Source organism: Cucumis melo, chromosome 11, assembly GCF_025177605.1.
Source record: "Cucumis melo cultivar AY chromosome 11, USDA_Cmelo_AY_1.0, whole genome shotgun sequence".
Lineage (NCBI taxonomy): Eukaryota > Viridiplantae > Streptophyta > Magnoliopsida > Cucurbitales > Cucurbitaceae > Cucumis > Cucumis melo.
The window spans coordinates 9,370,343-9,396,769 of record NC_066867.1 but is presented as its reverse complement, the minus strand read 5'-3'; the positions used below and the strand labels follow the sequence as shown (position 1 = coordinate 9,396,769).

General features: G+C 33.4%; 3 protein-coding genes across 3 annotated transcripts; 1 reads left to right on the top strand and 2 right to left on the bottom strand.

Moving 5' to 3' along the window:
- Positions 1–261: 261 nt before the first annotated feature.
- On the top strand, positions 262–7,161 carry LOC127151707 (cytochrome P450 81Q32-like). The gene is made up of 2 exons (XM_051091683.1): positions 262–1,190; positions 6,439–7,161. The coding sequence occupies exons 1-2, from the start codon at positions 315–317 to the stop codon at positions 7,066–7,068; spliced, it is 1,506 nt and encodes a 501-aa protein (XP_050947640.1). The 5' UTR covers positions 262–314; the 3' UTR covers positions 7,069–7,161.
- A 1,748-nt stretch (positions 7,162–8,909) lies between these two features.
- LOC127143908 (secreted RxLR effector protein 161-like) lies at positions 8,910–9,839 on the bottom strand. The gene is made up of 3 exons (XM_051079201.1): positions 9,807–9,839; positions 9,330–9,566; positions 8,910–9,245 (listed from the first exon to the last, which is right to left on the bottom strand). The coding sequence occupies exons 1-3, from the start codon at positions 9,837–9,839 to the stop codon at positions 8,910–8,912; spliced, it is 606 nt and encodes a 201-aa protein (XP_050935158.1).
- Positions 9,840–19,354: 9,515 nt separating this feature from the next.
- On the bottom strand, positions 19,355–23,045 carry LOC103495920 (metal transporter Nramp3-like). The gene is made up of 4 exons (XM_008457599.3): positions 21,902–23,045; positions 21,668–21,804; positions 20,896–21,548; positions 19,355–20,009 (listed from the first exon to the last, which is right to left on the bottom strand). The coding sequence occupies exons 1-4, from the start codon at positions 22,420–22,422 to the stop codon at positions 19,788–19,790; spliced, it is 1,533 nt and encodes a 510-aa protein (XP_008455821.2). The 5' UTR covers positions 22,423–23,045; the 3' UTR covers positions 19,355–19,787.
- Between the last annotated feature and the right edge of the window lie 3,382 nt (positions 23,046–26,427).

The window sequence follows — 26,427 nt, the reverse complement described above, 5'->3', positions numbered from 1 at the left end:
TTGTCTTTCCTTATTCATTTGTACAGGCTAGTGTATTTAACCTCTTCTAATTTCTATGTAATATAAATGTCAATAAAAAATTCACCACAGAGATATGATCTACTCAATCCTCCCAAATTATTTTGGAATGTTCCAAATGTGTGAATACAAATCTTAATTTAATTTTATCCACATTTGATCTAGATCTTTCTGCGATCTGTCGCTCTTGACATCACCCGTCCCACATCCTTTGTTGCCTTTAAAATTTGTTCATAATATTGAACCTTACATATATCGAAAAGCAGGGAAATCAAAGCCAAGCATATTGTGAGCAAATGGATATTCTCTTGCTTTCTATTTCATTCTTTCTACTCTCTGTCGTATTTGCCTTCAAATTTCTGCTTCGACCCCGTTGGTTAAACCTCCCTCCAACCCCACTTTTTTGGCTTCCATTAATAGGCCATCTTCATCTCCTCAAACATCCAGTCCATCGAACACTTCAAAACCTCTCCCAAAAATATGGCCATGTCTTCTCTCTCCGATTTGGTTCCCGTCTCGTTGTCGTTGTTTCCTCTCCCTCCGCTGTTCAAGAATGCTTTACAAAGAACGATATCATTCTCGCAAATCGACCTTTGTTGGAAAGTGGAAAGTACTTAGGATACAATCATTCCAGCATTGGACTCTCCCCTTACGGTGAACAGTGGCGAAACCTCCGCCGTATTGGCTCCCTCGAGGTTTTCTCGACGAAGCGCCTCAACATGTTCTTGGGAATTCGAGAAGATGAAGTGAAGCGTTTTCTACGTAAGTTATGTGGTAATCATTATAAGTTGGAAGATGATGAGTTTAGAGTAGTGGAAATAGGACCATTGTTGAAAGATCTTACGTTGAATATTGTTATGAGAATGGTGAGTGGAAAAATGTTTTATGAAGAAGATTCTAACAAGTTTAAAGAAATTGTGACACAAATTATGGAACATGCTGGAGGAAGTAATCCAGGAGATTTCATACCTTTATGGAATTGGATTGATCCAACTGGTTTTATGAAGAAGGTAAAGAAGCTTGGAAAGACATCAGATGAATTTCTTCAACAGTTAATTGATGGGATTAGGAATCAAAATGATGGAGGAAACACTATGATTCACCATTTACTTACCTTGCAGAATGTTGAGCCTGAATTTTACAATGATCATGCGTTCAAAGCAATCATTCAAGTATGAATTCCTCTCTCCTTGGACTATTTTTTTCTTTTTTTTTTTTTTTTTTTGGTTGAGTTAAAAGTTTACTCTTTGAATTTGTAGGGTTTTGTATATTTAGCTTTTAAAGTGTCTTATAAATTTCAATTCTTTTAATTCTGGGATATATTCAACTTCTTTTTAAGTGTGCAATTAAAACAAAAAGGTTATTTTTTAAAAATATTCAAAGTACTCATTCAAGTATGAATTCCTCACTCCTTGGACTTGTTTTTTTTTTTTTTTTTTTTTTTGGGTTGAGTTACAAGTTTACTCTTTGAATTTTTAAGATAGTGTATATTTGGCTTTTAAATTTTAAAAAGTATCTCATGGATTTCAATTCTTTTAATTTTAGGGTGCATTTGAATTTCTTTTAAAGTGTTTAATTTATAAATTAAATTACATTTTTTCTTTAAATTAAGTGTTCAAAACCTTTCTATAAACTGTATTTTAAATTGTTTAGTATATAAAGAGTTATTAAAAAAAAAGAGTTTTCTCAAAAATATTTGTATAATTATAATGGATAACAATTTTTAGAATAATTATTAAGTATATAGCAATATTTTAAAAAAATTCTATCCAAATAAAAATCCAATCCATCCTGAAAATGATCGATTTTGAGATTTGTTCCAATTTACCCAATGCCTTTTGGGAAAGAAAAAGGCATATTGTGGATCTTTCTTGTATAGATAGTTTTGATGAAACCAAAATTCCTACAAAGGCTAGGCCCATTCAAATGCGCAAAGATCTAATTGATACTTGCTTCAAAGAGATATCTGATCTCCAAAAAAAGGATTTAATAAGCCCATGGTCATGTGCGGCCTTTTATGTTAACAATCAAGCAGAAAAAGAACGAGGAGTCCCTCGCCTGGTTAATAACTATAAACCACTAAACAAAGTGCTCAAATGGATCAGGTACCCAATACCTAATCGCCAGGACTTGCTTAAGCGTATCGCTAATGCAAAGATCTTCTCAAAATTTGATATGAAATCTGGATTTTGGCAAATTCAAATTAACTCAAAGGACAGATATAAAATTGCTTTCAATGTTCATTTCGGTCAATACGAATGGAATGTTATGCCATTCGGTCTTAAGAATGCTCCCTCAGAGTTTCAAAAGATTATGAATGACATTTTCAATAAGCATCAAGACTTCACAATAGTTTACAATGATGATGTCATGATAATTTCTGAAACCATTGATCAGCATTTTAAACACCTCAATATGTTCATCAATATCATTAAAACAAATGGTCTTGTGGTATCTTTACCAAAAGTCAAGTTGTTTCAAACAAAAGTAAGGTTCCTTGATTTTGATATTGATAAGGAATGATTAAGCCTATCCAAAGATCATTAGATTTTGTGGATAAGTTTCCCAATGAAATCCAAGATAAGTCTCAATCACAAAGATTTCTTGGATGTGTTAATTATATCGAGATTTCATTAAAGACCTTCGAACAATCTGTCTGCCACTTTATGACAGACAAAAAAAGAACCCAAAACCGTAGACGGCTGAGCATTCTCGAGCAGTCCAATCAATCAAATCCCTAGCCAAAGGCATTCCATGCTTATCGCTTGTGGATGAAAAAGCCAAAATGATCGACGAAACCGATGCCTTGGAAAAAGGTTACGGTGGGGTTCTCAAACAGGATATTAACAGAAAAGAATCGTTAGTCCGCTTTCATTCTGGTGTTTGGAATAGCGCACAACAAAACTATTCCACCGTAAAAAAGGAAGTACTTGCAATAGTACTCTACGTTCAAAAATTCCAAGGAGATCTTATGAACAAAGATTTTCTTGTCAGAACTGATTCAAAAGCAAGTAAATTCATCTTCGAAAAAGATGTAAAAAATCTTGTTTCAAAGCAAATTTTTGCAAGGTGGCAAGCAATATTGTCTTGCTTTGATTTCACAATTGAGCCTATAAAAGGCACTAGCAACTGCCTTGCGGATTATCTATCAAGAGAGCACATTTCAAAGCATAAGCTCTCCAAATTCTTAAGTAACTCAAAAAATGATTCCGAACTTCAGTCGTCAACGGGGAGGCCTCCGCCTCCGCCTCCTCTTCCTTTCAATCAGCCAAGTTCGGCTAACTCTCAACCAGCTAGCTCTTCTAGAGCAAGCTCCTCCAAAGGCAAGCAGCCAATTTCTCAAGCATCTGCACTTACTCCAATGTGTACAGACAATTACGCCATGAATCTGAGTTTCCAAACGGTATCCCGGTGTCGCCAAGGTTCCTCACAAAGAAATCTAACAATTGGATCTACTCCAGATCCCTCAACAACTTTCTTGCGCCCAATAGGTGCGACAACATCAAATAGGTCAGCCTCTAGACCTCAATCCTATGCCCGGATGGTTAAACCAGCAGTGTTTATGCCAAGGCCATCGGTCACAGGATACCAAACTAAAACAACTCTGGAAGATGTAGTCATCGAACCAGAATTTGATGGACCTTCCGTTCCAAAAATTTGCTCCCAAGTTTACCCCCATGGGTTCAATTTCTTCCCGGAAGATATTAAGAAAACAAGACAATTCTATGGTTCATTTTGGTAGACACTGTCCCTGCCGAAATCACTCATATTCCAGACCGAAACAATCCAAAAAAATTGTCTATTCTAAATTAAAAAATTTTAGGGTTCTAACACCATCTCACTGGCCTCAAGGGATGTATATTCTTCGGAAATTTTCCAAACCATTCAATCCTCAAACATACACATATCGAGACTACATGGAAGCTTGGTACAAAGTATTCTGGCATGAATCGCACAACCACTCCTGGTTTATTACGTTTTGTAAGAAATCTTACAAAACTAATTTTCCAAATTGGTTTAAAAAATGGTGGACCTACTTCGGCCTAACCCCGGAGATATTCCCTGTTGAAGTTCAACGAGCGTACCAACATTTGTCAACAAATATCTATTCGTCTGCACTTTCGCTAACGTATAGATTCTCTCTTTATTTTCAAGTGCCTTGGATTTTTTGTTGGAGTCACCAATTTTCATCCAGAGCCAAATTCAAAATCTTAAGAAAGATTTTGCGTGTCAAATGGTGAGATAAGTACGACTACTCCCGCTTGAATGAAGAGCAAATAGCAAAATGGTTTAAGACCAACGCTCACTTCTCTCAAGAAGAAGAAGATCAGTTTCTTCTCGCAAAAAATTAAATCCTGACGTCAATCGCTGGAGCAAAGTCTGAAGCAGACGTCCAGGCAGTCATGGAAACAGTTGTCAACAATAATTCCGACTATAACAAACAAGATGACCCTGAAGATATCACTAATCTCTCATATTCATCTGTCCATGATATCGACTTTGCAAATGATCCTTATTACAATTTCGATATTTCTGATCCCTATTTGGATTCCCAACCAGGATGAAAAATAGGTTATTATCATTGTAAAAAAAAAGTACATTAATAAAAATTTGCCTCCCAACCCAGTCTATCAATATCATCGTCGATTTGGCTAATCTCTGATTAAAGGGGACGTGATGGAGATGACAGGTGACTGAAGCGGCGTGACCAACAGCAGGCGAGCACAGTTAGCGAGGATTGTTTCCGGTCAGAAATTCTTACCGCGACCAACAGAATCAACAAGATAGAATGCTTAGACAATTGATGGTGGGGAAGCTAAAAATAAGTCCCTAGATGCATCCTATCCCGGAGAATCAGCAGTAGTCGCATGGTCAAATCAATCCAAGCCATTCAGACAAAGTCGGGTGACGTCATCTTCCTTAAAGAAGAAATTACCAAAAGAGGCTTGAAGACATTGGCAGACGTATCTTTTCAGCTTTTCCTTAGTTTGCATAATTATATTTTTTTTGTTTATCTTTTGCTTTTTCTGTTTAAGCATCTTTTTAGATTACGAGAAGATAAGGATAAGTGGGAGTCTTGATCTTCCACCCAAAATCTTATCGTAATCCTTTACTTTTTCAAAAAGAAAGATAAGATGCCAGACAAGGGTCTTGTCTTGTCGGCCATTCTTTATCTTTCTACTTTTGTAAATTATTGTTGATACATGTAACAACCTGTATGGATAAATGATATCTCGATGGGAGATGCATTTATCTATATAAGGGCACGTCCCTCAACCTTCCATTAAAGATTTTATAGAATATTCTACACAATCCTAAAAACTTCCCCGTACTTTTCGGGTAATTATAATCGAGATCAACTTTAAAAATAATATTTAAATATATAGCAACATTTTTTAAAAAGTTACAAATATAGCAAAAGTCTATCAACAATAATTAAGATTGAGACAAAATGTATTTTTAAAAAAAACTTATTTTATAATTTATTTGATAAAAATAACTATTTAATCAAAATAAAAGGTAATTATAATTTGTGGTAATTTTAGGAATAATAATTAAGTATATAAATATATTTAAAAAATTACAAATATAGTAAAATTTATTAGTGATAAACTCTTATTATCGATCAAGGATAGATCAATATTTTCAACACAGTCTATAATGATAGACTTCTATTAACAGATTTTGTTATATTTGCAATTTTTTAAAAATATTACTATATACTTAATTATTTTGAATCTAATTGCTTTATTTCCAATTATCGATAAAATAAATATTAAAATCTATTTTGAACCTAGTTTTCTAGGGACTCCAATTTTCTCTAAAATTAATTCTTTTTTAATTAAAAACTTAAGAATATATTTGAAGAATTGTCCAAACTAACATGCTCATGTATTTGTCGCACCTTTTTTAAAAAATAGTTCAAATAAATTTTTTCGGTCCATCTCGAATGAGATTGACCACAAAAGTTTTGGTAAAAAATAAAATTTTCCAACTTATCGATTCTTTTGAACCTTCTGAATGCATCTTGGTGGTGATTTCACCAAACTTTTAGTAATTTCTCAAATCTTCTCAAATCGTATACCAAATCTTATATGTTTTTACGATTTTTCTAAATTTTGTTATTTGTGATATATTATATGCGATACTTGCATTACATCTATAGAAATCAATTTAGAGATCTACAAAATTACTAAGATATGATATTTGGTAAATATAACTGAATTTGAAAAAGTTGAAAATTATAATGAGGTTTGATATTAGATTTGAGAATATTTTAGAATCTCGGTCTAATCTCTATCTATTTTAGAATCTCGGTCTAATCTCTATCGAGATGTAGCCTAAAACAATCAATAACAAACCAAATCTATCCCTCAAATTACTCCATCACTTCTTCCAACGAGTTTTCAACTTTTGCAGGATATAATATTAGCCGGAATTGACACATCAGCTATAACTTTGGAGTGGGCACTATCTCAATTGCTAAATAATCCAGAGGTATTAAAGAAAGCAAAAGAAGAGATAGATTGTTTGATTGGGCATGAACGTGTAGTTAGTGAAGCAGATCTACCAAGTTTGAGTTACCTTCAAGGAATAATCTCTGAGACTTTACGACTTCATCCACCTGCTCCTCTTCTCGTGCCGCATTGTGCATTATTTGAAGAGTGCAAAATAAAAAGATACAATATTCCACGTGATACAATTGTATTGATTAATGCTTGGGCTATCCATAGAGATTCAGGTCTTTGGGAAGATGCCACTAAGTTTAAACCTGAAAGGCATAGTGTGATTGAAAGTGAATTATATAAATTAATACCATTTGGAGTGGGGAGGAGAGCATGTCCCGGTGCAGGGATGGCACAACGAGTGGTTGGCTTAGCTTTAGCATCATTGATACAAAGCTTTGAATGGGAAAGAGTAGATGACTCATTGATTGACATGAGTGAAGGTAAAGGACTCACAATGCCCAAAGCTCAACCATTGGTCGCTAAGTGTAAACCGTGTCCAATCATGAAAATCATTTTGAATGCACACACAGCAGCTAATTAACAAAATTTATATCTAAAGTAAGATTAGCTGCTCAATAATAATTTGTATGGTTTTCTATCTATATATAGAAGTTATACATCGAACATTCTCTCATTTTGTTGTATTGAAGAAATTATAGTGTTTGAATTTAAATATATATATATAACCTTCAAAACTAAAGAAAGAATGCATAAGGATATTCTCATTTGAATGAGTAATGAAAACTCTTACTTTTTTTGTATCATTAAAATCATTCCCCTTCCTGTAAAAGAGAACATATCGTAGTTATATCAAAATATATATATATATATATATATATATATATATATATATATATAATGTATATTTTGATATTGCATTAATTGTGTTGTGGTTATAATGAATTAAAATATTACAGCAATTCATATACTAAGAAAAAAAAAATAAAGATAATTGTAAATAATGATTAGCGCAATTGATTGTTCAATATGCAGCGTCACACAAGTAATTTATTTTTTAATAATAGACGAAACTAAAGTGGTATTAGACGTGTGAAAACTACATTATATTTTTACGATTATTTTAAACGTGTAGAGTAAATATTTTAGGAAACATTCCTAAATATAACAAACTAGTGAAATATTAACAGCATGTATAACAAAACCCATGAAGTTAACCATTTTTTAAATATTTCAGGTTTGTTCTTTCATCTTTTTATCGTCTTTCTCTGTACTCTTGTTTTATAGATGCTATTTCTTCTTCTTTGTTTTTTAGAGTTGGGTAACCAAATCTATTTCTTTCTATCATCTTTCTTGTTTTTCTCTCTTTTTTTAGGTGCGTGCATGTCTTTCTTCCTCTTTCTTCTTTTTTCCTTTTTTCCTTAGATTAGGTAACCAAATCTGATAGTGTATAAGAATCTTGAAAAAATTGGTTAGGCATTTAAATTAGGATAACCAAAACTAAAAGATTGTGTATAAAGAATATTAAAAAATCGTTTAAATTTGGAGTAGCCAAATCTAAACGATCGTGTACCCAAAATTAAATGATTGTGTACCCAAATCTAAACGATCGTGTAGCCAAATCTAAACGATCGTATACCAAATTTTGAAAAAAAATCATTTAGATTTGGAACCCCAAATCTAAACGATCGTGTACCAAAATCTAAACGATCATATACCAAATTTTGAAAAAAATGGTTTAGATTTGGGACGATCATGTACCCAAATCTAAACAAACCAATTAATTAAATGATCGTGTATCAAATTCAATGATAGAATTGAAAAACAAACCTAAACGATCGTGTACCAAATCCATTACCAAATATATTACGTCCATTGTTGACAAGGCATTTTTGGTATTTTACACGCTGAGCCTCTAGGCTTTTTCCATTTTCAGAATTATTCTATACAGTGTAAATACTTCGCCGTTTTTTATATTTTTTAAAAGACCCCAATATTTTATTGAGAAAATATTTTGTATCTTTACATTAAGAGAAAAGAGGAAATAAATACAAAGACCTATGCTAGTAAATAAGAAAACAAAAGATTTTACTCCTAATTAAATAATATACATTTATACCCTCCCTCAAACTCAAGGTGGTAGAGTAGTTGTCAACTTGAGTTTGATAAGTAACTGATTGAAGCGGTTAGATGGTAAACTTTTGGTGAATATATCTCCAGGTTGCTCAGTAGTGGAGATAGAGTGTAAAAGGAGTATATGGCTCAAGAGATGATGACAAACGAAGGAGAGTGGGACCCTATTAAGGGGTCATTTTTTATGACGGTTAGACGGTCATTTTTTATATGCTTTATACACTCGTGGAATACATCATCGTGGACAATCTGGATGGCACTATGATAGTCACAATGAAGGAGAGTGGGACCCTATTGAGGGGCACCCATATTAGCAATGAGCCAACAAAGCCATAGGAGTTCAACGGTAGTATCAACAAGAGCATTATATTTTGGTTCAGTACTGGAACAAGAGACAACACTTTTTTTCTTACTATGCCAAGAAATAAGAGAATCTCCTAAGTAGAAACAGTAGCCTATTGTAGTACCTCGATCGATGGGATCCCCAGGCCAATCTACATCAAAGTAGCCAGATAACACGAGGGAGGATTGAGAAGAAAACTGAAGTCCATGCCCTAAAGTACCTTTGATATAGCGAAGGATATGCAACACAAACGTAAAATGGATGGTTCGAGGAGCAGTCATAAACTGACTGACAATATGACAGCATATGCAATGTTTGGACGAGTCACTATTCAATAGATGAGACTACCAACAAGTTGTCGAACTCACATCTTCAAGAGGAACACCATCATAAGGGGTCAAATGAACATTGGGATCTAATGGCATCGAAGTTGTGTTAGAGTCGATGATTCCTGAGCGAAGTAAAAAATCAAAGGCATATTTGGCTTGAGACATTAAATATCTGCCCAAGCACCAAGAGACTTCAAGGCCAAGAAAGTAGTTGAGAGATCCAAGGTCTTTTATTTCAAAACATTGATCAAGATAATGTTGGAGATCGGATATGACCTGTGGATCACATTACCAATAATAATCATGTCGTCAACAAAGAGAAGAAGAAGAATAGTACCCTGGGGTGTGTGGCGAGTAAAGAGCGCAATGTCATGAGTGCTATAAGCAAATCCAAGGTAAGTAATGGTAGAGCTAAATGTGGCAAACTAAGCTCTTGAAGTGGCTTCATATAGACTTCTTCAAAACTATTAAGGAAAGCATTTTTTACATCCATCTGAAGAAGAAACCACTACTTACAGCAACAGCCAACAGACTTCGAACAAAGGTCATTTTAGCCATAGGAGAAAACGTTTCTTCATATACAATACCATATTCTTGCAAGTATCCTTTCGAGCCTTATAATGCTCATAGTGCTATCAGAGTGAATCTTGATTTTGTAAATCCTCTTGCAACCAATGGGTCTTTTACTATGAGGTAAATCAACATAGTTCCAAGTGTGCGTCTTTTCAAGAGCCTGTAATTCATCATTCTTCGCTTCTTGCCATAAAGAGTCAGTACTAGCCTCTTGATAAAAGGTAAGTTCAATAAGGTAACATAATAGTGGAAATACAATGATAATTCTAGAGATGAATAGGAGGTTTCCTTATCTGAGTAGAACGACGATAAGGGGTATCTGGAGTAGGTTCAGGACCATCATCAAAGATAGACGACTGGTTCGAGTTTGCAAAAGCAGGTGCATTTTGAGCGAGCTCAATATCGGGAGTTAACTCGGAGAAAAAGTTCAATAGATGTATCAGTGAAGAAAGGATAAGAACTTGAGAAAGAGGTGTGGAAGGAAGACAAGTGAGAGAACATAGTATGCTCCCAAAATGTGACATGATAAGATAAATAAGTCTCTTGGAAAGATGATCCCAACAATGAAAACCTTTATATTCTGAGCCATAGCCAAGAAAGCAACAAAAGCGGACAAGTGGTTCAAGTTTAGTGTGTTCATGAGGATGGAGGAGAACAAACCAGGCACAACAAAAAACTTTAAGGTTAGAGTAGTTAGGAGAAGTACCATATAGTCTTTTGAATGGAGAGTTGTTTTGAAGAACAGAAGAAGGAAGACGGTTGATGGTATAGATGGATGTAAGAGCTACTTCACCCCAAAATTTCTCAGGACAAAAGGCAGAAAGAAGAAGGGCACATATAGAGTCAAGAATGTGGAGATGTTTAAGCTCAACACACCCATTTTGTTGAGAGGTGTAGGGTCAAAAGCGTTGAACAAGAGTGCCTTGTTGGGAGAGAAAAGAAAGAAGAGTGGAGTCTTTATACTCCAAGGTATTATCAATGCAGAGGGTTTTGATAGGACAAGAGAATTGAGTTTGAATCATGTTAGCAAACTCAATATAAGTGTGAGATAATTCAGAGTGATGTTTAAGAAAATAAATCCATGTAAATCGAGAGAAATCATCAATGAACAAAACATAATAGTGATAACCATGGACAGTGGTAGTAAGGGCAGGACCATAAATGTCAGAATAAATTAAATCAAAAGGTTTATCGCATATAGAAGTAGAGTTAGAATACGAAAAAGTAGGTTGCTTAACAAGTTAACAATTTAAGCAATTAAAGGTAACTTAGTAACATTATTCAAAATGCTAACAGAAATTAAATGACGAAGTTATTTAGAAGAAGCATTACCAAGACAAGATGCCACTAATATGTATCAGAGTCAGTAACAGGAGCAGAGATGGATGAAGGAAGAGGAAACTGGAGTGATAGGAGCTCAAACAATCTTCCCACTTTGCGATCCGTGCCAATCGCCTGTCCCATCTGCAGATCTTGAGCCTGACAACCATTGGGAGAAAAAGAAATAGTTAAGCCAAGATCACATAATTGACCAACGAACACTAGATTAAAGGTTAAGTTTAAGACATAAGTATGAAAAAGACTCAAACTGGGTGAGAAATGTTCATACAATTGCCATCAGCAGCATGAATTAGAGGTAAAGATTTAGCAGGACTAGGAGTATTCATAAGAAAAAAATCAGATGTCATATGGTTGCAACAGGCAGAGTCAATAGTCATCGATTACCTGGTGAGACCGCTAGTGCAAAGGAAGATGATGAAATCAACTAATTTAATAATAATCTCTAAAGATCACTTATCTCAAAATGGGGAAAGGTGGAATCATCTAAGATAGTAGCAACAACAAAGGATGACTAGGTTTAGTAAAGTTCTACTTGCACTCTATTTTAGGACAATCAATAAATTTATGACCAGAGAGCTTACAATTCTTACAAAATGTGTTTGGTGCTCCATTAGGTGGATAATTGTTTGCAAGAACAACATCAGATTACCAATGAGAGCAAGGGATGGTGTGTAGTAAGGTAGCCCTAACAGATTCATACTATGGACGTAAACCCACAAAAACCTTAATATAGGTTTAATATAGGTTGAAGAACTGCTAGATATTATTAACCCACATCTTGATTGAGATTGACAAGGTTACTGTGTAATTGATAGTAATGAGCGACAGATTTAAATCGTGTATAAAAAAAATCTCATTACTCTTTAGCATCCTCAAGGACATCAAATTATGCATGAATAACAGAGATCGATGCATGTGTTACTAAACTATGTGATAATCCAGTGACTTTTACTATCCTAATCTTCGAAGCGCTCAATAAATTTACTATCATTCTTGTACTATTTTGTTGGTTTAATAATATCGCAAGTGACAATATACCATATAATTTATTCCATCAAGGATTGTACTAATAGGTCGGATAACATGGTCTTTCTCCATTGAGGCTAAATTATGAGGAATGCACAAGCAACTGAGTATGAGGGATTGAAGAAAATCTGGGAAGTAATCGAATTCACGAGGAGCTTGGCTGAAAAGAGATTAACAGACAGAGAGAGCAAACAGAGGGAAGCAAAATGGTGCACAGTAGGTCAGACAAACAGAGCCAGATGCAAACGGTGGTTCACGTGAACAAACAGAGGCGATGGCATGCGAGTAAACAAAGACGGATCTGGATGGGATCTGCAATAATTTGAACAGAGGGACGAGCGAATCAAATCTGAACGGACGGACGGACGATCTAAATGGAGGGACGCGCGACCCTGGACGTGATCTGCGAGGCTTGATGAACCCGTTTGACTGACATTTGACGGTCGCAGACGAAATCGGTGTGCGGGGAACAGTCAATGACGACTCGAGTCTTTGTGTGGGAGACAACGCCCATTACCGACGAGTTTTGCGGTGGAGAGGAGCGACGGTAATTGGTTTAGGTTAAACCTAGTTATGATTCCATGTAAAGTAAATATTTTAATGAGAAAAGAGGAGATAAATACAGAGTCTTATGTTAGTAAACAAGAAAACAAAATATTTTACTCCTAATTAAATAATATACATTTATAAAATGTATTTTTTTTATCAAATAACAAGCATGTGATTCTCTCATTTTTGTTTATTATAAATAGAACCGTGGCCTACAATTTTCTTTTTAACGAAAAGCACTCTAGAAAATAGAGTTTAAGGTAACAATAAGGGATCTTTTCAAAAATATAAAAAAGCGGTAAAGTATTTACACTCTATAGAACAATTCTGAAAATAGAAAAAGCCTAGAGGCCCACCGTGTAAAATAACAAAAATATCCCGTCAACAATGCGCGCGTAATATATTTGTGATCGTTTAGATAGTTGCGATTATGGAAAGAAATCGCAAAAAAAAAAGAGAAGAAAAGAAGAAAGACGACGAGAGAAATCGCAGGAGAAAGAATATGAAGGAAATCGCAAGAGGAAGAAAACGATTTCATCGTGAGGAAGAGAAAAAGATAGAAGGGCAAACCTGGAATATTTAAAAATGGCTAACTTTATGAGCTTTGTTACACGAGCTGTAAATACTTTGATATTTTGTTACATGTATGTAAGTTTCCCTAACAATAATTTAATTTTTTAAAAAATAAAATGAATTCAAAAGAAGTTAAAAACATGAGATACTTCCTTTTCTTAGAAAAAACTTGACATACCTTAAATCAAACCAATTAAAACACAAAAGAAAATACAACTATTTGTCTACTTAACAAAGAATTACTTTACAAACACACTAGAAAAATTGTAAGGAAGGAAAGATGCATGTTATAATCATCTACTTATTTATTTATTGAGGATATAGACTTCTTTTAAAATTTATATAGTTAGGAGATAAAAACTTGCGTATATATCTCCTTACTAGACCAAATTGAGCCTCTTATGTCAGTTGAAAAAAGTAACCAAAGAATATATAATGTCTATTTTTCTAAAAAAAAATAAAACATATGTTTAATGTCGATCTTAAGCTAACATTAAAGCACATATACAATGTCAAGTCTAAACCGACATAGTTTACCTATTTTTTTAAACAAAATTAAATCATTCCCCCCTTCCTCCCTTTCTTCTCTTTCATTTTCTCATATTTTCTTTCTCCAAAACTCTCTTTCTCCCTAGCTCACACACTTCCATTGTGGTCGTTGTGGTTTCGTTGTCGTCATTGTTATCGTGATTCTTCGTCACCGTCACTATGGGTTATGGGTTTTCGTCCTACGTTCAGGTTGTGGTTGTTTGTGGGTTTTTCATGTTTCTAAGTTTTACATCGTGGTTTCAGTTCTTCAGCAGCCGTGGCTCATCAACTTAGTTGTTGTGTTTGCAGATTTCATTGTGGTTGTTCGTGGGTTTTATGGGTTAGTGGTTCATGGGTTTCTTAAATCTAGTCGCGTGGTTGTGCATTATGACGTCAAAGAGGTAAGAATCTAGCGTGGTTCGTGGGTTTTTGGTGTCACAACGTTCTGATATAACTGTGTGTATGTTTTTCGCTTCAGTTCATTTCAGATCTGTCTGTTGACTGTGGTTTTCCAGTGTAGGTTCGTAGGATACGGGTTTATCATCTCTTCACAATTTTTAGGTTATTTACATTTTGAGGTAAATTTTTTCTATTCTTGTGAAAGTAGTTCATGAAATGAGTTTGAATCATCTTTTGGTTTGCAGGAAAGTATGTTGGTGATGTGTGTAAAGATGGAGAAATGAATTTAATTTGAATGGTTTTAAAGAAAGAAGGTTTTTGGTTTAGTGAGTTTGGAATCTTATTTAAAGAATATGTTTCGGATCAAATGGTATGATTTAAAGTAAATATGTTTTGTCTCTTTGCGAATCTTTGATTTCATTATACTTTATTGTCGTATTTAGTTCAATGGTTGATCGTTGGGAGCTTTGCAAAGAATTTAAAATCACAAAAGTTTTTTTAGTTTTTTTTTTTAAATCTTTGAAAGATTTTAGCCATCTAATTTTGTTCGGCCTTATTTAAAATTAATTCAATTGCTATATTAATTTTTGCCTTAACTTAGCTATTTTTTTATGGAACACACAGACATGTGCAATGAAAATATTGATCAGTTTTACCTTAAATTAATCTAAACTATTTAGAAATTAACATGTCACAACTACCCTAATTAAGTGAAATTAGGGTTAAAAGAAAAGTCATACCTTCGTAGCTTCCCGTTCCTCGTAATCTCTTCACGAACTAGAATCAGGGACCACAACTAATGTTGATCTCCTATACTCCGGACTTAGAACCGGGTTATGGAAATTGAGAGAGAGATGGAAATTGAGGTTTGATTTAGGATGGAGACTTGAGAGAGAAAATTGAATTCGGTATAATTTTATATGTCAAAATTACAAAATTTACCAAAAGTTCTAAAACATTTGAAAAGAAGCCTATAAATAACATAATTACATGCAAAGTTGCATATAATTAGTTCACCAAATCTCAACATCTAATATTCCACTAATCATTAGTGGAAGTTAGTGGGTTAGGTGTTTACATCCCATGTAGTCACTTATCCCACTAAGTGTTACTGAGATTATCCAACAAAATGTTGATTTTCCCACAAACTTTAGTTCAAGGGCAATATGGTCATTTGATCATTCGAGTCAAAGACAAACTTTTACGTTTTCAAGTCAAACGTCAACATTTTGACTTTTTACAATGTTGTCCATCTTGACTAATTCTGATCTCCCAAGCATGTATTTGCATTCATTTTTTCAAAATTCAAATCACATTTAGACAGAAAGTCAATTACATTTTAACATAAAGTCAATACATTTTGACATAAATTCGGTCTAAGTTTGACTTTTCAAAGTCAAAAGTCAACATTTTGACTTTTTTCAACTTTAATCATTTCCAGCAATTCTGAGCTTTCGAATATGAATCTGTATTCATATTTTTAATATTTAAATCACATTTAAACATAAAGCTCTATCTCAAACTGATAACCGATAGCTACATCACAAATATCCGTCAGTTTCTCTCTCTTTACCTAATTCGAGTTAATTTCATATGAGCTAGTAGGGGAACCTAATGAACCTATACATCATGGGCTCCAACAATCCGAGATTAACTGGCTAAACTCTTTTAGATCAAGTTATTCAACATTCGTTAACTAACAAGTCATTCCACTAAAGTCCCATAATTGCACTCCCCTCGCTATAAATATATTTTTATTCATTTGATATAACCATGATTAATAAGTTAATCTTTCACAGATTGGTCATAACCTCGACTAGGTCAAAATACCATTTTATCCCCGAGATTACATCTTGCTCCTTAAATCCCGTTGATCCACTATTGATTAACTGGTTTAAGGTCCAACCTATAAACTGAATCCCTCTTGGGATAATGAAATGGTGGGCTCCCTTGTTCAAAACTTGGATTCAATCCTTAAGGATACAACCTATATACTAACCCTAAAGCGGGTAGGAGTGAGTTTCATCTTACACCTTATGTCCTTAGTTATCCGCTTAATTTTACCCCTGAAATGGAAGGTTTATTGGACCAGCGTTGTTGAGCTGCTCTCACCTATGCAGATGATCTAAGGATAATTATGTGTGAACAAAAGTTCATAGTTAGCTTACGATTAAGATTAAGTTACCTAAGTCATCAATAATTGAAATAGTCAATTTTAAACAATCAACGGTGTTATAACGTAAAAGTGACTATTTCATGATTTCAGTCTTATGTAAACTCTTTACATATGATGCCTCAATTTTTATGTCTCCAGATGAACGATTCAGGATCACATCTTTTGTACTAACTACAAAGCAGGTCGCAACCATAGTGTCCTCAGAATAAGGCACCAACCTTATTCATATATTATAGACCGCAGGCTATATGCTCGAACTTGATCCACGTTAGATCTCTACACAAAGTTCAAGCCTACACTAGATATCCTCAGAACCTTAGTTTATTGTATTAAAAAATTATAGTATTCAATTTTAACTAATAAGTCCACAATATGACTTTATTGAATAAAATATAATTTTAAACTACAAGCTACGAGTTTTAGGACATAAATTCCAATAAACTCCTACTTTGGAATAAAACTCCTAGTGGGGTAAAACAACATTGAATTTAACTGTGAGAGAAATACTCACATGAGTACAATAAAAATATAAATATAATAAATTACGGCATACATCCAAATATTCTCTCACTTGTCCCTGTGCACAAACTTCGTAGACCTAAACTATTTAGGTAACCTTCAAACACTTTAGTCGTGAAGGATTTTGTAAATCAAATAGTCATGATTTGCTTAATAAGTATCGAGGTTACTACAACATCACCACGATGCACAATTACCTGTATAAGATAGTACAATTTGACTTGACACTTTTTCACACTACTGCTCCTCCATTTAGAGTGGATACTAATTCCGATGTAGACTTTCTAGCATCTTTAGAAATAAGAATCAGTGTATCCAGTAAGGATCAAATCCTTAGCACTATACACGAGCATGTATTCTTTTAATTTTTCTAAACTATTTTAGGATATTCTTAACGGCAATACATCCCTTTTAAGTAGTCAATGTCAAGTCTAGTACATAACATTGCATACCTTAAACTCCCATCAACAGGAAACAAAGAGAATATGTCTCATATCCTCAACCGCTTGGGATATCTTAGGACATTATTTCTTTGACAAATGAATTTCATATCTATAAGACAACAGGCCTCTTTTGGAATTCTCCATCTCATATCTTGACAACATTTTGTCTATATAAGATGCTTGAGGCATGACCATGTTCTATTCTTGTGGTTTCGAACCATTTGGATCCTGAGAACACATTGCGTATTTTCCATATCTTTTATTTGAAATTGCATAACTAGCCCTTTCTTAACATCAGTTAGACAATTTACATCACTCATTGCCTGTTTATAAGTCAATAGAATCTCTAAATCATCAAGTATGACGATTTGGTTTTCAATAAAATCGAATAATGGTCAAGCTGATGAACACCTCTCCCACTAATTCGAAGCGCATACTCAACTCTTAAGAAGGATGTGACTAACCAGATTTCTTAGTTTTATCAACAACTATAGTGGATGAACTAGGTTTATCTGTAACATATTTGGAAATCTTATTCAATACTAATTTACTACATGGTTTGATGATTCCTTATGTGGTTTTTCTATAAGAATGTGCCATTTGTCGATACAAATTCCTTATTTTCTTAAAGATCATCAAACAAAGCTCATTATAGAGTGAACTATATCCAACAATGTTTGGTTTCTTCTTTCTAATTTTAGTGAAACTATCACCAAAATTATCTAAGAAACTCATAATGAAATTAACTACCCAATAGTGGTAGATAGACAAAAATAGGAGTCTATCTCTATCTATCTGTGATAGGCAGAGATCTATCTCTTTGTTTTAGGATAAACCTCCTCTTCCCCAAGTACCAACTCAATAAATCCTTCAAGAGTCTAGGTAGATGGCTCTATGATAGACAAAAATAGAAGTATACTCTAACTATCTAAAGATCTATCTTAGATAAACAGATATAGGATTCTATCTTTGATTGACGAAATAGAATTCTGTCTTTGTCTATCTTACAAAGAATCTATAATATGGAAAAATTTTAATCAAAGAAGTTTCTTGAAAATTTAATGAGCTTGATAAGTCTGTAAATAAGAAGAATCTAGAATTTGAGGTAGAATCAGGGTGGATGCAAAGTGTGGGATATGCAGATGCTGTGTGAGCCATGGTTAGTGTATGCTCCTTTCAAGGAGTGTTGGTAAAGGGAGGAAGTATGTGTAAACTGTGATGCGGAGTGGCTAAGGCACAACCCCAAACTAATCCACATAGCTTCTTGGGGATTATCATGCTCTGATTGGTGCTCATCATCGCTATAAAAAGTGAAAATTTGTCAAAAATAAAAAAAAAAAAATAAGTAGAAGAAAAGAATCGGAGAGAAGTGTATCCGAGGCCACAAGATGAAAAAGAAGAAGATGCTAGAGGAGAAGTTGGACAAATCAAAGGAAGAAATCGACATGAAAAACATTGTCTATCTCTACGATTCCCTAAAAATAAAATTAAAATCTCCTTCATTGTTCCCTTCCGACTGTTACTTCAATTTTGGAATTTCAAATGCGAGAAAAGAATTTTTGAATTTTTGAATGTTTTCATTGAATTTTGAACATGAACTTTGTTTTCAATGAAACATAAATATTTTGATATTTTTTCTATTTATGACAATTTGCCTAATTCAAACTTGATAACTATGTGATTTTTTGCTTTTGAAAAACAAATTGAGCACTTCTCATAACCATAAATTACACATCTTGTTATATTTTTTATAACCAAACCATGTTCTAAAATCTGAAAAGGAAAATATTTTTACAAGGGTAGGGCTCGTTTTTAGAGTAAAAAAAAAAAGATGTTTCTTTCTTTCTTTAAATGTGGATGAAAATTATAGTAAAAATTGAAATTAAACCATCGTAAATTTAAGAACAGAAAACTAGAAACAAAATCAATGCCAAACGGGAGCTTAATCATTTAAGATCGCATTTCAGTATTAGATCGAGTGATGAGTAAGTTCGTGCCAAGTAAATTTAGAACACTCTGAATGACATAAATATAACCTAACCTATGACTACTAAAACTACATAGACTTTAAATCACCACCATATTTAAGGCCGCAGCATAGCCTACAATCTGCTTTTTCATTTGACTATGAAAACAGAAAAATGAACAACTATAATACAGAATAAACAAAACAGCTTTTCTGAAGGAAAAGCATGTCAAATCACAATTCATATATCTTTAACTGACCGGTATATTACTTCTGGGAAGTGTTCCCCAACTGCATTTTAACAGATGCTAGAGGACTAACAGATGCTAGAGGACAAGGCAATTATTTGACAATCATCGATCTGCAATCTAAAACAAGTCAGAGTCGAAGTTGAAGATGATCACTCAGTTTCCATTGCCCAGGTAAGTCTTCCGGTTAATGAAGTTGTGCCAACTTGTAAACGAAATGCTCCGATAGACAAGGTAAACAACAAAGGCAAGATATGCAGCAATGAAGACGAACACAAAAATGGCAATGAGCACTCCGTTCACTTCTGATGAGAAGAAGCTCACCAGAAGATACCCGTTGATGGCCATGACCAAAACTGCCACCAGCCAAGAGGTTGTCTGGAGATACAAAATGGCATGTTTGAGTTCTTGAAGTACAATTGTTGTTTTGTTCCAAAACTATTTATTGAAATACATGAAGGTTTTAGATGATCTTTAGACCTAAACCACTGACAACAGCATTTTTAATTTTATTTTTATTATTATTATTATTATTATTATTATTATTATTATTATTATTATTATTATTATTATTATTATTATTATTTTGGTGCTTAGAGAAAAATGAGTTGAAGATTCTCAATGGAATAATGCATTTAGAGATTCAAAGATGAAGACCATGGACTTCTAGTTCTAAATCTATAGGAATGTATTCCATTCTAATATGGCTAGAATTTCTTCCACTGCTTCATAGTGTATGTCCTAAATTATCAACTGAAGTGTTTGAGTCTAGCAAAAATTAAAAGTGTAAGTAGAATTCTAATGTCGAAACCAATGCACTAATAGCCGAGATGAGGAATCAGAGGTTTCAACAAAGATCAACTACGCTACCATCCATGATCTAATTCACGAAACTAATATGCAAGGTGCCAAGTAACTAAACTAGATATAAATAATTAAAAAAAACCAAAGTTTTGACCAGTTCAAGCAATTGACAAATCATTTAGTTCGGAATGGACTATATCACTTAATTTATGTCTATATCATATAAATATCACATAAATTTAGAATGCTTTCGGTTTAACTTTTCAAGAATTCAAGTTTGAAAATAAGCTACTTTGAAAAAAAATTGAATAGTTGGTTAACCAGTCACAGTAGCTTTTGAAACACTTCCAAAGTTATTTTAAACCGTTTTTATTGAAAGAGTTTAAATAAAAATGATTTTTTCTAAAAGCAATTTTTCTCAAAATCCAAATAGGAGCTTAGGATAGGGAGCAGGACTTACCTTTAAAACGGGGCCAATTCTAAAAGTACCCATTAGATGTTCCTTTGAAGCCAAACACAGAAGAGGAATCAGAGCAAAGGGAATCTGAATTGACTGGAGGACGTTGAGCCATTCATTCAGAACATCCACCATGGAGTCGGAAGTTTCGAATACAAGAGCAACAATCATAGTGGGCACGATTGCAAAGCTTCGAGTTATCAAAGCTCTTAGCCATTTTTTCAACTTCAAGTTCAAGAATCCACTCATTATAAACTGTCCTGCATAGGTGCCAGTGATGGTGCTACTTTGCCCAGCAGCTAATAAACCAATAGCCCAGATGTACAAAATGGGGAAAAGCCCTCCACCATACTTATCTTCAAGATATTTGCCTGCATTTACAAGCCCAATGCTATTTGCTATGTCTGTGCCATAGAAAGCTTTGGCAAATACAGTTGTAACAAACAAGTTGATGATGAAGGAGACAAAAAGGGCAAGAGTGGACTCAATGGAGTAGTATCTCAGGGCTTCTTGAACTCGCCCTTTCTTACTTGGATTGATATCTCGAGACTGCACAAGAGCAGAGTGCAAAAACACATTATGAGGCATAATGATACACCCCACAACAGCAACAGCCTGTTTAATTGTCTTGGAGCTAAGCTTTGGAATCAATATACCTGTAAAAAAGATCCATTGTTGGTAATTTGATTAAGTGGCAAAGACAATAATAAGCAGAAAAATTGCCTAAACTAAACATCATGAAAGACCCAAAAAAAAAAGTCTTCTCAGTCCTCACCCAATAGAAGCTCCTTCCCATCAGGCTTAGTTTCACCAAACATCCAAGCAAATGAGAGTGCCATTGTAGCAATAAGAACAGCAAAAACAGCCTCCAGTTTTCTCACACCATAATTCTCAAGAAACAGGAAAATAAAACTGACAAGAATCAACAAAAAACACTTTCAATTGAGGAAGCACATAATCATACACAACAAATCCAATTTGAAAACTGAGAGAGAATCAAACAAATTACCAATCTAAAGCAGTGATGATAACTCCGGCCCAGAGAGGCAAAGCTCCATTACTCAGAATCTTAATAGCAATAGCACTCCCAATGACTTCCTGTATATCAGCCCCAATGAGGGCAAACTCCGCCATGACCCACAGCACAATCCTCGCCCAAGTTGGGTACTCTTCTCTACAAAGCTCGGCCAAGTGCCTTCCAGTGGCAACGCCAAGCCTGGCCGAAAGCAACTGGATCAAAAGCCCCATGGCCGTAGCCCACAACAGAAGCCACAACAAAGAATATCCAGCTGTAGCACCAGCCTGAAGATTGGACTCCAAATTCCCAGGATCTAAAAACGCTATACTCATCAAAAACCCAGGCCCCGTGAACAGCCACAGCTTCCTCCATGAAAACGGAAGCAAACCCACATCCGAATCAGACTCCGTTTCATCAATCCCAATTACCACAACCTTCTCCGTCAAGTCGTAAGCAGTTTCTTCCTCTTCCTCCTCTATCAACGGCTGCTGCTGTTGATCATCGGGATGCATGATTGCACAGTTAACCCAAATGGGTGTCTAAAAATTCCGAACTAGAGAGTCTGTTAAAGAGCTCCGGCCTTTCTAGGCTCGGTTTCGGTTAATTCACCCAAAATTCCTCTTCCAGAAACTTTATCGTGAAGCGAAGGTAGGAAGAAAAAGAAAGAAACCGTCAGTGGCTATCGCACTCAACGTTCTATCCCACTTTCCCTTTTTCAGAAAATTGGAAAACTTGAAGGGCAATCTTAGAGAATTTGAGGACCCAATTATAAAAACAGAAAGAACACCAAGTGGGAAAAGAATTAGCTGGGTACGGTCTTCACAAAAATCAATATTGACTGAGGCACAGAAAAGATGAAAATTTTCACAATCCCGAACATAGGGGTTGGAATCAAACTGTGGCCCTCCAAGGATTGTGTAGTCGATTAAAGTTTAAAACCCGGAACAAGGAAAAAGAAAAAGCCAAAAGGAGGGGTTGAGGAGGAGCGGTCGAAGAGAAACGACGCCGTGTTGATGGGATTATGGTAGAAGTAGAGAATGTTGTGTGAGGTGGAAAGACAGCGTGGAGATAAAGCGAAAGGGACGTGGAATGGGAAATGGGGCAGATGGGGGAGATATTTTTAGATTATTGAAGTGCGAAATGGGGGAGAGATGAAGGCGAGCGTGAGGCATGGATGGGTTTGATGAGGCCAAGTGTGTGGACAGAGCGTGTTCGTGAACGTTCTCGCCGTGGCCCCCCCGTGCCCTCGTGGAATCCAACATTATAACTTCAACGTGCATTCCACGTGATATTCTTTATTTTTTTTAACATTTTCTTTAACTTATTCTTTTTGTTGAGCTATACAAAAATTCTCTAAAATCCTTTCATTACCGCCAATATTCGTTGATGTATTTAGACATTTCTTAAAAAATTAAAACCCACAGCACTTTTCACTTTCATCATTACCAAAATTTTAACCATGGTAGCCTACATAAATAGGTCAAATTATAATAATGTCTTAAATTTACTTCTTTTTTTTTTTTTTTTAATTTCCTAATAAGTTACAATATTACATAAAAATCAATCCTCTCATTATTTTTTAGTCTTTTTTATTTTATTTCAAAGACTATGAAATTCGTAATGAGCCAAATATGAAAAAAAAATATCAAAATAATTTTTTATTGAGTTAATTTCAAATTTGACTTTGATAATTTATTATTTGATTTAATTTGGAGCATTTAACCTGAGATAACACATATTTATTTTTTTTAAAGAGGCTTTTGCAAATTTAGTAAAATTAGTTTGATAAATTAGGTCCATAGCATATCACTTTTAAATTTGCGAAAAATGGCAAAATTCAAGCTCAGCCCACATTTGAAAAATGAAAAATTATAAATCTACCTACTAGAATTATCAACATTTTCACGCATCACTTAATGTGTTATTGAGACACTCAATGTGTTGTTGATACACTCGATGAATTAAATAACACTTGATACACATTATCATTGGTTTGATACATTTGATATGTTGTTGATACATTTGTTAAACTTTAAAAATACACTTAATCAATTAAGGACACTTGATGCACTAAGCATGATACACTACATTATCAATACACTTGATTAGGTTTAATAAATGAGTTTGATATAATTAATACACTACTGATAAATATTTTATACTTTCACCGATACACTCGACAGATTTAATACACTTGATGCAGTTCATATGTTTGATATCCTTGATATATTGTTGGTATATTTTCTATATCTACCGATACGCTCGATTGATTAAAATGCACGTGATACACTTGAGATTCTGATGATACACTCAATATATTTTACTAGTACATTTGTATGTTTGCTACACTAAGTTACATCATTCATATACTTAATAATACTACATCGAATTGCATAAAATTTTTTTAAAAAATGCAAATCATGTAATAAGTATATCAACCAACTAATACATATAATATAAGTACATCACAACACTAATATACAAAACTGATACAAAGTGGGTGAAAAAATAATGATTGGGGCCTTAAAAAGTGGGAGAAGAAATATGAGATGATTAGGACATTAAAAACGGGAGAAGAAATAAGTTATTGAATGGTAGTTTGAGAATAATAAAATATTTAAGATGAAATGTATTTTAAAAAGTGAGAATGTTGTCATCTTTGAAAACAACCATTTGAAAGAAGTTTGAAGAAAGAACTTAGATTTAACAAAAAATGATGATAAAAAATCTGGATAAAAAATGGTAAAAAAAAAAAAAGAAGGAGATAAAGATGTTGAAAACAGAGATTGAACGAACGATAGTTTTTTTCATAGTTTTTTTTTATCTTTGAGAGAACCTACAGAAAACCAACCGAAAAATATTATTTGAGAAAAACAAACATTTTTTTATTATTAGATTAATTTTTTATTATGAATACAAATATGATATAGAAGTTAAAAAAGAATAAGAGAAAGTGGAAGATGAAACATTAAAGAGAGATGATCAATACAGAGAGAAAAATGTACGGGGTAGTTTGGGAATAATAAAAATGTTAAAGTAGAATATATCTCCAAAATATTTTAGAGATTAAAATTTGTCATATTTGCAAAATTTAAAAAGTACGTGTCATAATTGTTAAAAGTTATTCTCATAGTGCTATCCAATACAATTTTCCTTTTTAAAATAATAAAAATTTGGTTTATTTTTTATTTCACCTCTAAATTCCATTTATTTTCATTTTTTTATTGTCATTTCAAGTTTTGTACAAATGTAAGTACCATTTTTATTTTTTCTTCTACAAATTCTATACAGTTGAAAATATACCATGGTTTTATTTTTTGTGTTGATAATCATACTAAAAAAATGAAAATATACATGTTTCTAATATATTATTTGGTATGTAAGACGATATACAGTAAAATTGTTATGTCAATGCACTTTTTTTGTTTAGTTATTTCAAATATATACAATGTTTATATTAAATTGTTGTTCAAATCATTAATAAAAGCCATCGTAATAAATGGGAACATGTGTAATACCCGAACGGAAAAAATAATCTATAATAATGTTCTAAATAAAATTTGGTATATTTAGTATATAATAACCCACAAATATATCAGGTAATGCAAACGGTACACATTTATTAATAACAAGATAATCAATCAAATATAATTCTTATACAGCATATATCCTATGAGATGTATTTTGAACATAAGGGGACATACTACTTTTATATATAAAAATATCATAAAACTAAACATAAAAAATAAATAAACTTGGTTAATATAGATGTAAAAAAATCTTTATGAAAAAACAGTAATACGTCCAATGAAAAATATATTATGTTAATCATGAAAATTGTAAATATAAGAAAAATATTGACATATAACAGAAAATAGAACTAAAAATTGACTGTAAAACAACATAATCATCTACCTGTCGAAGATGAAAATAAAAATAATGAATGGAAGGATGTGGATCAAGCCAAAACATTAAAAGCGTTATGTTTAACATGCACTACAAGTACACATGTAGTGAGAAGAGGCTGACTGGCAGAAAAAATACAAGGAAAAAATGGTGGGTGATTTTTTATAAGTCGAAAATGAAAGGAAACAATGGAAAGGAAACGAAGTGAAAAAAAAGAATATGGCTAGATATGGTTAACAAAGAATAAGAATAAACCTAATTTTATGGGATATATTCCATATTTTGTTAGGATAAATATTTAAATAATTTTATGAGATATATTTCTTATTTTGTTAGGATAAATATCAAAGTAAATCAAATAAATAAAATATAAAATAAAAATATTGTTATGAATATTTTACATTAAAATCAAATATTATTAGATGTTTATAACTTCCTTTCCTTAAGTTACAAATTCATCCAATAACCTTTTCATCAATTTCTATAATTTTCTTGTCTCCTATTTATGTTTGAGGTTGTAGAGATCATTTCTATACACACCACAATTGAGTTCAATTGTCTTCTCTGCTTTCTCTCTTCTCTATTCTTTTATTTGTATTGTTTATATTTTT